This window comes from Talaromyces amestolkiae, assembly GCF_001896365.1.
Source record: "Talaromyces amestolkiae strain CIB chromosome Unknown scaffold2.1, whole genome shotgun sequence".
NCBI classification, from domain to species: Eukaryota; Fungi; Ascomycota; class Eurotiomycetes; order Eurotiales; family Trichocomaceae; genus Talaromyces; species Talaromyces amestolkiae.
This window is the reverse complement of record NW_024468038.1, coordinates 1,458,256-1,473,074: the sequence shown is the minus strand read 5'-3', so window position 1 is coordinate 1,473,074 and position 14,819 is coordinate 1,458,256. Positions and strand designations below refer to the sequence as shown.

Sequence of the window (14,819 nt, the reverse complement as noted above, 5' to 3'; positions counted from 1 at the left end):
ACACTGGACGGTCACAGGCACATCTACGCAAAATAACTCTTCCACAAAACTCCCGACAGATCCTCGAGTTGATCTGACGTAAAAGCCTATACACCGTCAGCATATCTGTCTTTAGAAATGAGAAATGAGAGGGGGAGAGGGATAGGTACCTTTTGATCAATATGCCAAGTATCCTGTCTCGTCTTCTTAAACTCACTAATGATACTCTTCACGCTCGAACCAACGACGCCAGGGTCATGCGCGGCTTTGGTGCTCAGCGTCGTCAACGCATCCGGCATCCAAGACGGTGGCGGACTTGCATAAGGGAAAGCCTGGACCAAAGCGCCCAGGCCCAAAACAGCGGCGTGTCGGACTATGACTAATCGCGTGTGTTCAGGCGTCGGTGTACCCGTTCGACTGGATGTAGCTGATGAGCGACCAATGTGATTTTTCGGTTTTTTGGGTAATGGGTTTTCGACGAGGGTCTTTGTGAATCGTTCTTGGTATTTTGCGACGTATGCTTCTCGTAAGGCGATGGGGGAACATCGGATCATGCCGGAGAGGGTTGCGGATGCGCCGACGCGGACTTCGTGTTGGCTGTCTTGGAGCATGTTGGCGATACATTCGAAGAGCTTGTCGCGGTCGCCTGCAGAGAGCAGGAACAAGCGGCGGAAGTAGATGATTTGCATGTTGATCATGACACGGAGTCGCTGATGCCATGATGTCGCACGCTGTCCGATATGCACCAGGGTTTGGATAAAGGCGGACTCATTCTCGGCTGGATAAGGAATATTAGGGAGATGGCGGAAAACGTGGTACGCGAGTGATTGGAGTTCGGGGTCTTCTTTGACATCCATCATATGCAGCAATTCTTCGGTAAATGTCGTCGCAAAGAACGGTACTAATTGCGTGCATTCGTGGGAAGACAGTGTCGAGTCGAGCCAGAGTAGCACCGTCTTGCTTCCGGATGTGTACGACGAAGGAGTCTGCTGGCCTGGCTGACGTTCGTGTCGCCACACTTTGAGCCTCTCGAAGACTGTGGTCAGCATTTCCGAAAAGTCCTTTGATGGATCATAAGGATAGGTTCCGATAGACGATGAAGAGCTTTGAGCCTCGATCAAGCTATCGACATCTGCATGGGATTCGTGGTATCTAGTCCGAAATATCGATCCCAAAGTATGACCCATAGCCTCACGCACTCCCTTATATGGATGATCCAGATGAGCGACAAAATCTTCCACAATCGGCTTCTCAAGCTGAAAGTGCCAGCCTGCGTCTATAATGCACTGGTGCAAGAGACTAATCTTGGAGCTCTCTTTGAAAGCCGCATTGGACGCCATGTCAAGCTTGAACGACGCCAGCCAATCAACCAACGGCCAAGCACGACGAGGATCTCTGCATTGAAGAATCATGTGCAAGAAAGTTGTCCAGTACCCGGAATTTTCAGGAGTAAGACCGTCTTCCAAGATTTTCTTGACCATGGGAAAGGCGTATTCCCAGACCATATTCCTTTTTTCAACGTCGGTGTCTGCAACAGAGCTAATCAATGCACCGAGGATCTCTGCTGTCGCTCTGTGTTGATGTTTGTCACTTCCATCCTCAAAAACCAGCTCAACCTCTTCTTTAATCTCTTCAAAGGTAGCCGCAGTCAGTCCGTCTCTGATCATCAACTCAAATGTATACAGCAGCATCATGGCACATGCCATGCGGAATTTATCAGCAGATGCATCACGAGGTTCTTGTTTGAGATAGGCAAAGAAACTGCGGAACCATTGGCGATCAAGAAGCTGGCCCATATGCTTCCGAATCGTCCATTCTACATCGTCATATTCAATGTCTCTTTTAATGTTAGCCTTGTATGCAGGCATCTTGCTCGACCATACCAGCCACCCAGGGAAATCATGGTCGATGTAGTATTCTGCTGAAGGTTTGGCGAAGCTAGCCAAGTACTCTTCTGTCCATCCTTTCTCATACCGTTTAGTAGCGACTTGTATCCGGGCCAGGAAAGTCTGCTCCCCGAGGATGTAATTCTCGTAGCTATGATTGCAGATGGCACGAACATCAATCATAGTGAAGAGAGCTATCAGAGCCTGCGAATACATTCCACGAAGACCAGGATGTGTATCGATAGATCCCTTGGTCACCAAATCTATAAGCTTCTCGCTTGCGATATGATCAAATCTCAAACCCATGCTGACTACAATGCTAGCAGCCCGACTAGCAATCTTCCAGTGCGAAGTTTGGGCCATCTCCACCAGCTCTTCGGCAAGTTCTGCTTTCTTGCCTTCAATCTGCACACGTTTCTTGCTGATCGATTTACGCTTTTGTATGATTGTGTCTTCAACATTTTCAGCTGGTGCAATTGCATTGACGAGCTCCTCATTGAGCACAGCCATTCGTTCTAGAGGCCGGCCGTAGTCCATGATCTGAAAGATAGCACCCGAGCACAGTTTTTGCACGGACGGCTTGTCGACGCTACTGGCGTCTATGAAAGCTCGAACGACGTCCGGAGTATATTTCCAGTGGCGTCCGACCGTTTTGGCCAGACTTCCGTACAAGAGTGAGTACAAAGCACCCTTTATCCTGGCATGATCATTTTCCTTGATGGCTTTTTGCAGAGCTTTTAGTAGCGGAGGTATAACCACTAGCCGAGATCCCCAGACGGCCTTCAGCGCAGATTCGCCAGCGTTCTGGGCATTTCTTCTGATGTCTGTATAAAGGGAGACACTCGATTCGGCTAAATCAAGGAACAGGACTTCATCAAGCTTCGATCTTGGTCGAGGCGCAGCATTATGTCTCAAACGCTGTAGATGATACACATTCGCTCTTCGAACGAGAAGTGGTCGTGGGTAGTCCTTGCGGACTCCACTCACTTTGTAAGGATGAATGTCCGCGGCAAGAAGACGTGTGACTCGATCCAGCACGTGGGCTGATCTCTCAATTCCAACATCAATGAACCAGGACCTGTAAGCAGTATACAAAGCTCCAAAACAAGGTACATCATCTTCTTGTTTGTCGGTAAGGAATCGATGTACATCGTGAAGAATGAAACCCGCCCGCTTCCGGATACTATGTATGGTATGGTACAGAGGATCATCCTCTGTCAATGAGTATCCAGTGGGGTAGGTGAAGGTCTCCCGCACGGCCTCTTCGTCGGAGCTGTCAAGAGAAGAATCATTGTTATCCTGGTCTTCTTCCTCGGTAACGTGCCCGTTGGTCATCTCAACGTCACTGGCAGATCCATTGGTGTCATCGCCAGCCTTGGAAGCAGCCTTTGGATCAAAAAGCACAGAGATGCCAGAAATGATGAGTCGGAGCAGCACTAATTTCCGTGTCACTTCATCAGACCACTCTTTTCCACTTCCATCACGTTTCACGCTAGACGTTCCGTCGGTCAAAGCAGTGAGCTGTGACAATGCGCTTTCTGCTTGACTCTGGAAGAGTGCTACAGCAAATTCAATCTCTTCCCGGTTGGGTATGTGCCAGTTGATGTTGAGGTTGCGAGGATCGGGACGATAGCCCCAGTGCTCGATTTTGATTCCGTCCTTGATATCTTCATGTTCGAAAAGGCCGAAATCCAAGGTGTAGGTAACCGTGAGGTTGAGTAGGAGATGATGGATGAAATTCGAAACGTGAATAGTCGGGATGCCTTTGCACTTTTCTTGCATGTAAATCGCGATGTCCAGAAGCTCTTTCTTGTGATTGAGGACTGCACTCCCGACGTGAACAACGCACATGCTCAGCATGCTGACATTCCATACTAGGGCCCTATCTCTTGGAAGAACCTCTGATCCGGTTGTTCGTGTAGAAGCTGCACCATTCTCGTCGATTTCAGAACGGATAGCTTGAATCAAGAGGGGCACAAAACGTTTGAGAGCCTTTTCAGAGTTCACCTTGCAAACCGCATTACAGATGAAAGCCATTGCGTCCCTGGCCTGGTGGATTACGTGGTTCGAGACGAAATCAACGACCTTCTGCAGAGCCATATCGTACAGTTCAGGAGATAAGGCCGATAATAACGGCATAAGAGTTGCAGGAAGTGTATTGACAACGTTCTCCTCAGGTGAGCCGCTCTTCACCCGTGAGGCATCAGGAAGGTTCTCCAATAGAGTAAAGACTCGTCCGAGAAATGAGGTCAAAAACTCGCCAAATCCGGTGGTGGATGAACGGAGAATCATTTCCTCGGTCTCGTCACTCAAGTCTGTGTCGTAATTGAGCTGCACATTGGCGCCTTCGACCTCCATTCTCTCAACCTCACCGGTTATCCATTGCATAGCCAGCATGTTGCAATTAACGTCATCTCGTCCTTTTGTCAAGTCTTCAAACGGGATGTTATAGCAGACTGATTGGATAAAGGACAATGCGTGCATGGACTTTTCCAGATCGTTGGCGTCGATACCAGGTAGAGCAAGACCTAGCAAAGTCGTCATGTGGCAACGGAATCCTTTGGTGCGAGCGATGATCCTGGACAGAATTTGTAAAGACCTGAGTGATGAAGTTGTTCGATGCACTTCGACTAATCCTTGCATAGACGGATATATTCGTTGCAGAGCACCGGGTAAGATCAGCTGAGGTTCAAGATACGCTAGACTTTGCAAGGTAGAGAGAGAAAAGTTCATTGCGGTTCCGCTCTTTGCGTAGATACCCATGAAGATCACATCGCGCAGACACAACACAAATCGTTTCCTCAAAGGCTCGTTGAGCTTCCTTTCAGGAGGCACCTCCATTTCCCCATTGTGCTCGCGGTTCCATCGCATGATGAAGAAATCAGATAGGTAATAAACCAACTGTGCGAGCGTCTTGGTCCAATTTCCAGAGTTGGAAGGGTGGAAAAATGTCTCTACAGCCTGTATGAGACCCTCCAGCTGATGAAGGATTGAATCCGGAGAATCCAAGCATGCAGGGGACAAGGACATCACAATCCAGCGGGCTATATGGTGCGCAACAGGGTGCTTTCTTGAATCGCGGTCGAGCATGATACCCAAACCAGACGAGATATCAACTAAGGCACTATATGGAGAAGTGGCTTKCCCMACGGGGATTTCAAGCAGTCTAAGAATGGCTGTAAAGATGACGGAGGATTGATCCTTGGTAAAGATACCATATTCGGAAAACGGGATATGGGATGCTGGCAAGGAGTCTCTTGCAAGTCGAGACAAAAGATCCAGGAAATTCATGTCAAACGTCTTTGACCGGTTGACAAGAGACCACAGGTGGAAGTAGGTAGGCAGGAATTTCTGTGGCCGGAGGTCATCTCGGGGTTCTGGTGCGGGAGATGTGGGCAGCAATAAATTCATCAACCCAACAACGACAAAGGCGCCTTCTGAAAACGATGTTGTGAAATGAGGAAGGAATTCCTCCAGCATCGCCGGTACTTCGCATGGATCAAAATAAAGCTGAGCAAATGCACAGAGCTTTGTGAGAGTCTTAATATTGCGCTTCAAGTTCGTCGATTGAATCAAGCCGGATTCGGTCGGTAAAACGAAAGCTTTAATTTCTTTGAACAGGGGTTTCCAGTCCAGCACCAGATCTTTCACGGGTCGAAGGTAATGTTTCCGTCTATTGCCCGTTAGTCGCTGGAAGACACAAGCGAACGAACCACCTACTTTGTAAGAAGCATAAACATGCTCGCAAACCGTTCCGCCACATTCGGATCTATCCCCGGCGCAAGCGACAATTCATAATAAAGCCTCACAAGCTTAATGCGCTCTTCACGAGTAGGATCAAACTTCAGCGAAAGCCACCCTCTCAACTCTCTCGTCCAGTGCACAGCGCCGGGACTAAAATCCCCCGCCTTGATAGCAACATATAAACAACTCAGAATCTCATGTAAATCGTGCTCTCGCTGGCTGTCGTCTTCGGCCTGGTAGGGCAAGTAGCTGAAATATGGGTAGGTGCGAGGTCGCACTCGGGCTTTTTTTGAGCCATCTGTTTCCACGGGTTCTCCACCCGGAGATGTGGCTCTTGACATTTCGTGACCATTTTGGAAGTTTTCGGAGGTGAGGATTGAGGCGATGCGGTCTGCAGTATTTCTGTCCATCGCAGAACTCGTTTCGGCGTTCACGTTCGGGGAGTAGAAGCGTGGAAATGACAAATCAAGTATACGTACTAGACCAGTGAGTATGAGTAGATCAGAGGCAAATCTGCAGAGAATAAAAGTCGTGAATGAAGAATGATTGGACGTACAGTTTCATTCAATATAGTGCCTCATGAGAAGGGAAACTTCTCAATGGGACTAGTGGAGCGTTTGAGAAGCTGACACGACCCTGATATGTTTTGCATCTGCTGAACGGGAATGCGGCAAGCGGTCGTAACTTTCTAATATTTTCAAGGACAGCTGATTTTCGCTCTACCTGCAGTAAGAGGGTGGACGATAATAATGAGATAGGTGCAGTGCGGGTGAAGCAATAGTGAGCAGCACCTTTTCTGTCGACAACAAGCAAAGACGAATAGGTTCCGGAATACGAGATAGATGAAAACTCGATTAACTATAATCAACTCGCAAGGGCGACAAGCGATTAGATGGATATGAATGAACGATATGATATAGTGATGGGGTTTGGAGCATCTAAGTAGTTGTCACGAGAGAGGCTAACGAGAGCTAGCTCCGCAGCGCTGATTTGCTTTGGGGCCCGCCCACTAAGGATGACATAGTGCGGTGGTCACGGATCAATTGATTGCCCGTCTCCATACAATTCTAGACTGACAAGCTACCGCCACGGTGATCTTCGACGCCTGCCTAGGTGTACTCTAGCACGTATCACCAGACAAGGACATCAGATTAGAAATCAGCTAGTTGCTTTCTACAATCTACTCTTCTCTTCTATCCAGCAATCGACGGCGTCTAGCATGGTGATAGCTCGTCGGTGAGGAGGTCCGAGCCACCCAAAAGCTGACCAATTTGGTCTAGCGCGATGGGTGTCTCCATTTTGCGGTGCAGTCGGGGTCTCTAAATATGCTAGTCCATCGACTCCATCTCGATTGTGAGCGAACCAGATATGACATTTCTATCTATAGCTATGCTGGTGGGAGAAACGAGCCATACAGGACCGCCTGTATCAGCGCGTACATGGCCATTCCTTGAATTGCCGTGGCGAAAACCCAACTGCTGAGTGGTTTGGAAGAAGCCCATGCCGAGGTAGCGAGATACCAATACCACACGGGATAACCAGACGCAATGCGGTTGATGATCTGAATGTGGAGACTAGTAAGGGTCATCGTTGCGAGGATGCCTTGCGCAATGGCGAGACGAAGGACCACAGTTTGGGAGGTGTTCATTTGGGATATAGACACGTGATCGATGTGATATGGTCCGAGACGCCCTGTCAGTGCTCTGAACGAGGAGTATAGCATTGCTGTGAGCACAGGCGCTGCTAGTATGAATAGCGGCAGATTAGACACAGTCCAGTATCTTAAGAAGCCGTTGTTCCTGTAGATGTCAGAGACATGAAGCGCAGATCCGTTTAAGTGTAGAACTCACCAGTAATGAACTTGAACCCAACTATATACACTAGGCAATAGTCGCTCACACCATGGCCGGGTGGCGGCTACACAATACTCCGTGTAAGCGATGTACTGGGGTATGATCGAACCCAGAGCAACGATGCTACCACCAAGGACAACAAAGGCCGTCCGACGGATCAAGTCAATCGAAAGTCCGCTGTTCAGAAACTGCCAAGTCCCCTGCACAGCATCATATGCAAACAAACAACCACTTATAATACCATTTCCCCGGATTGTAGTAGCCGTAGCAAATATGATMCCCGCCAGCACAAAGAGAATATCACGCCGTGCTTGGTGTCTAGCATTCTCGGCAAGCAAAGCGGACGAATAAACGTAGAAGCCAGTGAAGTTCAACAGCGAGAATAGCGATTCGCCGTATGGAGCAGAGAGAAACGCCCCCGCCGGGGAGATTATATGAAGGGCAGCAGAGACGAGGCAGAACGCTTTCTGAGATTGTGTTTCGTGTCCAAACAAAGATTTCGTGAGGGCGTGCAGAACTAATGCCGATAGGAAATGGCTGGCATGGGAGATCGCAATGCCGCTAACTGCGATTGCCGATAAAGGGACGGAGCCATTGGTGTTTGCGAAAGCTGCATTTGAAGCAAGTTAATTGAGAATATCATCAGATAGACAGACAGAGTGATGTACCAGAACCGAGGAAGCTCAACGACCCCGTCCATCCATAGCCCCAAGCCCACTCTTGCTCAAACAGATACCCTCTTTCAGCCACGCGAACAAAGTAAATAGCATCCCATCTCACAAAGTTCCAAATCCCCGAGGACGAAGAATTTGCTATCGACAGCAGCAGGTCAAACCACGTGGCTAAGGAATCAGCATCAAAAGCGATCGACGGTGAAGAAACCGCCAACAGGTTTGTGGAGGTATCGTAGCCAAGACCAGGAGAGATAGCAATAATGGGGTCCAGGATCGCTTTCCAGGCTAAGAATAGCAGCGTTAGCGTTCTGATGGGGTGGCGAAGATAGTACGGATCAGTAGATGGATCAATTGCTTTGCGCTTGGAGCCATCGTCCATCGGGTTGCTTGTTCTTGTGGGTGTACTCATGGCAGAGGGTGTTGTGTGAACCTCCCGCAGCGGCCACTAGTGGTACGAGCAATGCTGCTGCTTCTATGCATCAGTCTTGTTGTCGAATTGTGGTCAAATAGACAATCGAATTGTTGTTCAATGCCTACATCTCGCAGTGTTGCGATTGGATGACTTTAGATCAGCAGTGGCTGCTCAGGAGAGCTTATCCAAACAAGTCACGTTGGGAGCAGAAGTGGAGCTCCCCTCAATCTTTTGGCGGTGAGCCGGTCTAGTCTAACCCATTATGTCCTGGCACTGGCAGGTCTTCGACAGGCGCGCCTAACTCTTTCAGCTCGTATTCGATACCGGATCTGGAACGGATTTTGGCCGGGTTTTGACACTTGTGCATTTGTGCACGGATATGCAGCGCTTCTTCAGTATAGAACTCGTCTTAACTAGTTAATAAATTAGCACACGCATTATCTGTACAGATTGATGCAGGTCGATACAAGATGATTTTCTTCAGGAAACAATACGAAGATGTTCCAAGTTAACGAGGAACAACATCAAATTCAGGCAACCGATTTAATCCAACGGATTTCAGGTATCAGATCTTTCTTAAGTGGGCATACTGCGAACTAGACTTGAGTCTATTTTATTTCGTTGCCTGTTCCGTCTCCAGATACTTAAATACGGCGCAGAATTCCAGTAACGCAGATACGAGAATACGAGTACGTCGTAATCGACACCATGTTGGGGATAGTTCAACTTGACTGTAATGGTAGTGTGACATACAGATCGGTCGAAGACCGTGCTGGGTAATATACTCTGTATACGTTTTCGTCCGTAACAACAGACACCTGCTCGTGCCAAGACTTCCGCGACCGGATTTGAACCCCCGCAATTCAATGTATGACGCACTGTCTCTGCAGGAGATTAGATTCACGGCTCAAAACTTGCAAGTCATGTGTTCTCTTTGTATATGCTCCTAAAAAAAAATGCCTCAGTCCACTGAATCCAGCCAGGCAGATTTTGAAGCAAAAACTATGTAGTTGATAAGCAAAGGAAAAGACTATCCGACTCCCGAACGCGGGACTCGCGACAGCCGAAGGACCGAGATCTCGGGCGTTAAACGCCTCGGGTCCGTATGGGTCCCAGGATCAACAAGACACTTGGCAAGCTCATGGTATGACTATGGCATACTCATATGCTTCAGCAATTTTATTCGGATGAGGACTCAAATCAGGTAGAAAATCCGCTAAACCTTACCATGTATGTTCGAGAGCGGCTACGTAGTGGTACTACATCGCTACTACTCCTTGAGGCATGGTCTTGTCTCTTTGTGCTTCCAGACGATAATCACACGATACTTGTCCCCGCTTTAGGAACCCAGGGCGATCCGTTCCGGCATTTGTGTCGTTGTGTATGAATCGACGGACATAAGCTCTGACATAACTAAAATTTAACTTGGCCTAATCCCTGACGGTGAACGGAGTATGTAAGCGTAATACAATTCTGGCAAGGCTTGGCATTACTCAATTTTGGAGGAATCCAGAGCGATTGTATACAGTTTTTACGGGTTGTATGGTAATGGATGTGTTTCAGCCGGAGTCCGGTATAGTTTCTTCAGTGTAAAAGCGCTGAATCAGTTATGGGTCGGCGTAATTGATCTGATACGATGTACGTATTTTATTCTTATTCGGCCGGAATTTTACATCCTACTTTACCTAAACAGGTGCTGATTACTCAACAATGGCAATTGACTTGGCTGAAAAAAATCTGTCATGCTTAGCCAATTCTCGCAAACTCTACCATAAGCAGCGTCAAGCTAGGTCCAGCTAGAATTACACATAAGCTGGAAACACGTCGACGTTCCTGGATCCAACTGGGTTCACTGCTCAGCGGGCTGAGAATTAATCAACTAAGAGGCAAAAGGCGTTGGCTTGGCTGATCCACCGCCAAACTAGCTGAAAAGCTCTAGCCCACTAGCGGCTGGKTTAGTGTGTCATTGCCGGGCTACGCACGTAGACGATTTTGAGAAGTGTACGACTTTTTACGGAATACAAATACGACGATACGATCCAGCCAGCGGAGCTAAGAATAGGATTTTTATACCAAAGTTTCATATGTACTGGAATTAGACTACCTGCCTTCCTGCCTGCCTGCCTGCCTGCTTTTTGTAACGAGGTACTTCTTCTATACAAGTCTACCACACGCACTCTAGGCATACATGTTTTAAAGCTCGACAATACCACATTGGCATATACTACGACAGTAATACAACGAATTGAGTTTATGCCCTTCAGCTATAAAGTGACTCTCTCAGCTGGTGAGTTTTGCTCTCGTCCACCTTCCGTCGGCGCATGTTGCAGATTCGGTCACCTGCACTCTGATTATCTGTGTAACGCTTCCTCGGCGTAACCAACACGATTCCAACCTCCACGCCACTATTGTCATGTTATTTGCATTCTACCTGGCTACTCTAGATCAAAAGTCCGAGAATACGTGCATCTACCCAAAGTAGTACGCGAGGGCTAACGTCTCGTTGAGCAGACAATCGCGGGGTATTTGCTTGCTGTCGACTGCCCATGTCACAGAAGCTTATGCGAGACAAAGTTTATATCTGATGTCATGTTCTTATAAATCTTCATTCGAATCTGATACTGATTGTGCTGGCGCCAACCCATGCCACTCAGTCTCGGCTTCACTGCGGACGCAGCCGCAGCTCATCGCCACGAATACTCCAAGACAAACCCGGCGGCTTGTCCCATGTTGCAAATCACGCAGTCTTTGGGCTTCGTGAAGCCGCTCAAAGACGGCGTGACTTCCTACATCACACCACCACCACCACCCATCATCACTTCCAGGCCGAGTCAAACTGAACTAAGCTCATCGAGCGAAGGGGAAGAAGAAGATAGAGGAAATGAGCAGAAAAAAGCAAAGAAATATACCATGTCTCGGCAGGTTCCTAATCGTCCCAAGACCTTGTACCAGTTTTGTCATCCCGTCGCAAGTCGGCGGCGACTAAAGTTGCGACCAAAATTATTGCTTCAGCTACATGAGAGCAATCCGTCTTCTCGACCATTTCCGAAATACGATGTTCTTCCACCTGATATGACGACAAAGCTAGTTTGTAGGCTTTCGAAACCACTCGGCAATGTACGCGCTTTTGGGTCGAAGGATTTGGTTATTGTGACTAGTGATATGTATGAGCAGGTGTCTACGAGCGATGACCGCAGCGTTTCCTCGGACGAAGCTTGCGCTGAGCAGCGAGAAGTAGTAGCGACGATCTGCCAAACTGGGTCAGCTGAGGATTTTCCGCGTGGATCGAAAGTCGAGCTTGCTCTGAGTTCGGGGGCATGCTGGGAGGGTACTGCAATGCCGAACGGCTCCTATGAGCTTGTATCCAAGAGCGGGATTGCAGATTCGAAGAAAATACGATGGGTGGCACGAGACAAGAAACCTAGACAAGGGTCAGGTTTGTCGGGTTCGACCGTGTCAGCATCATCTACCCCTGGCCGATTTACTTTTAGCGTTATTAATCCCAACTCGCGTCGACATCCCGTGATTGCATCCATGACTCGAAAGGGGTTGACTGTGTTCGACCAATACTCTTATCCAATCCAGCACGATGATGAACAGAGCCCTCCAGCATCGCCCTCGACTGCATCGACTAGATCTGCACCTGAAGCAGGTCTCATTACCACGGATGAAGAACTGCGACAATTGATCGTCATGACTGGTACATGGGTTGCTTTTATGGAGGGCTGGTCCACCAAGTCGCCTGTAAATGGAGACGCAAGTCGCACCGACTCACCATTGTCACCGCGAATCCGATCATCGACCTATCTCAGCGTCGAAGGGGAATCGTCAATAGATAGATCGCTGGGCGGCCCATCGACACCGACAATCTCCCGCATGAACTCGTTTAGCCGAAAGAAAATGATCAATCGGCGCAGCACGCATTCCGATGTCAGTCGCGAAAGACTCTCGGAGCACGACGCATCAAGCGATAATCGGCGACGCAGCAAAAGTCTGACGACTGCGGATCGCGGTGAGCGTTGGACGGATGTCGAGGTCGATAAAGCGATAGAGAGCGGTCAACGTCTTTCAGTGGATCCTGGACGACGAGAAGTGGACCACGCGGACGAAGAAGACTCAAAAGCAAAGACGAAGAAATGGCGCCGGTTGTCATCTATGTTTGGACGGAAAAAGCATTAGCGATATACCCGACACGTTTTGATAGCGATAGCAAGCGAATATGCGGTGGCGTTGATTTAGGGTTAATAGTGAACAGACACGGCGCTGGTTGTCAGTCATTCGGACAATATTGTACATAGCATCATCTCCTTCAATTAAAAAGATATATTTTGCCGTCTGCCAAGTGAGTAATCAAATCGCATAATGGGCCAGAATCGGCGCGGATAGCCACGGAGAGCGGGTGATGCGCAAACCCCCACCGAACAACTCGAGACTTGCCAGCCGCCAAAACCTATTTGGTATACAATCAATGGATGGTTTGGATCAATCACAGAATGAGTGCATATAATCAGATGCCTCAACTGGTGACTGGCAGTGGACATCACGACATCCGCTAGATAATGTGTAGCCATACAGTAGAGATAACGGATAACGAACGCGAGGGGGGGGCCAGACCCTGACATTCCAAGCCATCTACGTTATACGCGACTTGTGATTGGATCGCGACTGACCCGGTGAGTTACTGTAGTAGCCTCGGGATTTCCATCAGTCCCAAACGGTCCAAACAGGAAGCAGATCGATTTTCTGTTGAGCGACTGAGCACTCCGTTCCTGCTCCGCGGGGCTCGATTGAGTTGAAACTCCGCTCCTGCGCGCCTTCATATTCAATCAGCTTTTATAAGTTGCGTACTTTCGGACTGTTTAAAAACTTCATATCAGAGAGATCCCGCCATCTTCGACTGATCACCATCTTACGCAAGAACTAGAACACGTTGAGTCGAAAGACAGACAGCATCATGGCAGGTACGTTCGTCTTCTGATCGTCGTTTTGATAACGGTTTTCTTCGGCTTGGCGCGCTTTTCCCTCTTCTTTCGTCCAATTTCTTTCCTCCGCTCTTAACCTCCTTCGCTCTACGCTCACCCTGTATATGTCGCACATTTCTGTCGCATTCTTTTTATCGACTTGATTTTATTCTGTTTCTGGAGTTTTGGTTGGACGTTTGATCGATTTGAATGATCTCTTTGGCGCAGTCGTCGTTGTTGAACGTTGAGCGGGTTGGTTGAATTGAGTCATCTCCATCTGCTGCCGGACATAAAATTGGCATTACAATTGTGAAAATGGCTTCCCTTCAATTACCACTCAAGTCGCTATTACGTCCTGCTTTTGCTGAAAGCAATACGTCTGCTCTTGCTGTTTCGCGACATGTCCATTACCAACGCCGTTCCTGTCATCACCATCACTCGTGTCACCCCTCAAAATCTTTAACAAACTCCGCAACAACACGCAAAAGACAACCCCAGACTAACCACTTCTCAACCACCCCTTCGCATCAAACAGACAAACTCCAGTCAGGTCTCGAATTCAACAAATCCCAATGGGCGCCTTCCTACGCCGAGAAATTCGCCTCTCTCGGCAGCGGCCAACAGCCCCAAATCCTCTGGATCGGATGCTCCGACTCTCGCTGCCCGGAGACCACAATCCTGGGTCTCCAGCCTGGTGACGTCTTTGTGCACCGCAACATCGCAAACATTATCCACGAAGGGGACCTGAGCTCTTCATGCGTCATCGATTTCGCCGTCGGCGCACTTAAAGTCTCGCAAATCGTTATCTGCGGCCACACCTCTTGCGGGGGCGTAAACGCTGCGTTGGGCGATGCGAAGCTGGGCGTATTGGATACCTGGCTCTTGCCGCTACGCAAACTGCGCGCGCAGAATTTGTCGACTCTCGAGAAGCTAGACTCCAAAAACGCGGCGATTGTGAAATTGGCCGAGTTGAATGTGTTGGATGGAATTGCGAAAATCAAAGAAAAGTCTGTCGTGCTGGAGGCGATCGAGCAGAGGGGACTCAAGGTCTCGGGTCTGATTTATGATGTTGCGACGGGCTTGTTGAGGACTGTGGATGGTGGGGAGGAGTCGCAGGAGGAGATTAAGGCGCGGCTGACGGCTTTCAAGACTAATTAGTCTGGGCCTTTTTTTTTCTTTGGTTATGGGGTTTAGCGATGCTTTTAGAAATATGTTGACGGTCTATTGAAGATATGATAGAATACAATTGAAATGTGAATACGACGGTTTCCATCACAACATGGTATCTTCAGAAAAGACAATATCAGAAC

At 48.6% G+C, this 14,819-nt stretch overlaps 3 protein-coding genes across 3 annotated transcripts; 2 read left to right on the top strand and 1 right to left on the bottom strand.

Moving 5' to 3' along the window:
- Positions 1 to 23: 23 nt before the first annotated feature.
- Positions 24 to 8,515, bottom strand: BHQ10_001764 (uncharacterized protein; the record flags this gene model as incomplete). The annotated part of the gene is made up of 6 exons (XM_040873836.1): positions 24 to 86; positions 150 to 5,538; positions 5,586 to 6,011; positions 7,025 to 7,408; positions 7,460 to 8,072; positions 8,131 to 8,515. 6 exons carry the CDS (start codon positions 8,513 to 8,515, stop codon positions 24 to 26), a joined length of 7,260 nt encoding a protein of 2,419 aa, XP_040730269.1.
- A 2,676-nt stretch (positions 8,516 to 11,191) lies between these two features.
- On the top strand, positions 11,192 to 12,727 carry BHQ10_001763 (uncharacterized protein; the record flags this gene model as incomplete). The annotated part of the gene is made up of 1 exon (XM_040873835.1): positions 11,192 to 12,727. The coding sequence occupies one exon, from the start codon at positions 11,192 to 11,194 to the stop codon at positions 12,725 to 12,727; it is 1,536 nt and encodes a 511-aa protein (XP_040730268.1).
- Positions 12,728 to 13,824: 1,097 nt separating this feature from the next.
- Positions 13,825 to 14,667, top strand: BHQ10_001762 (uncharacterized protein; the record flags this gene model as incomplete). The annotated part of the gene is made up of 1 exon (XM_040873834.1): positions 13,825 to 14,667. The coding sequence occupies one exon, from the start codon at positions 13,825 to 13,827 to the stop codon at positions 14,665 to 14,667; it is 843 nt and encodes a 280-aa protein (XP_040730267.1).
- Between the last annotated feature and the right edge of the window lie 152 nt (positions 14,668 to 14,819).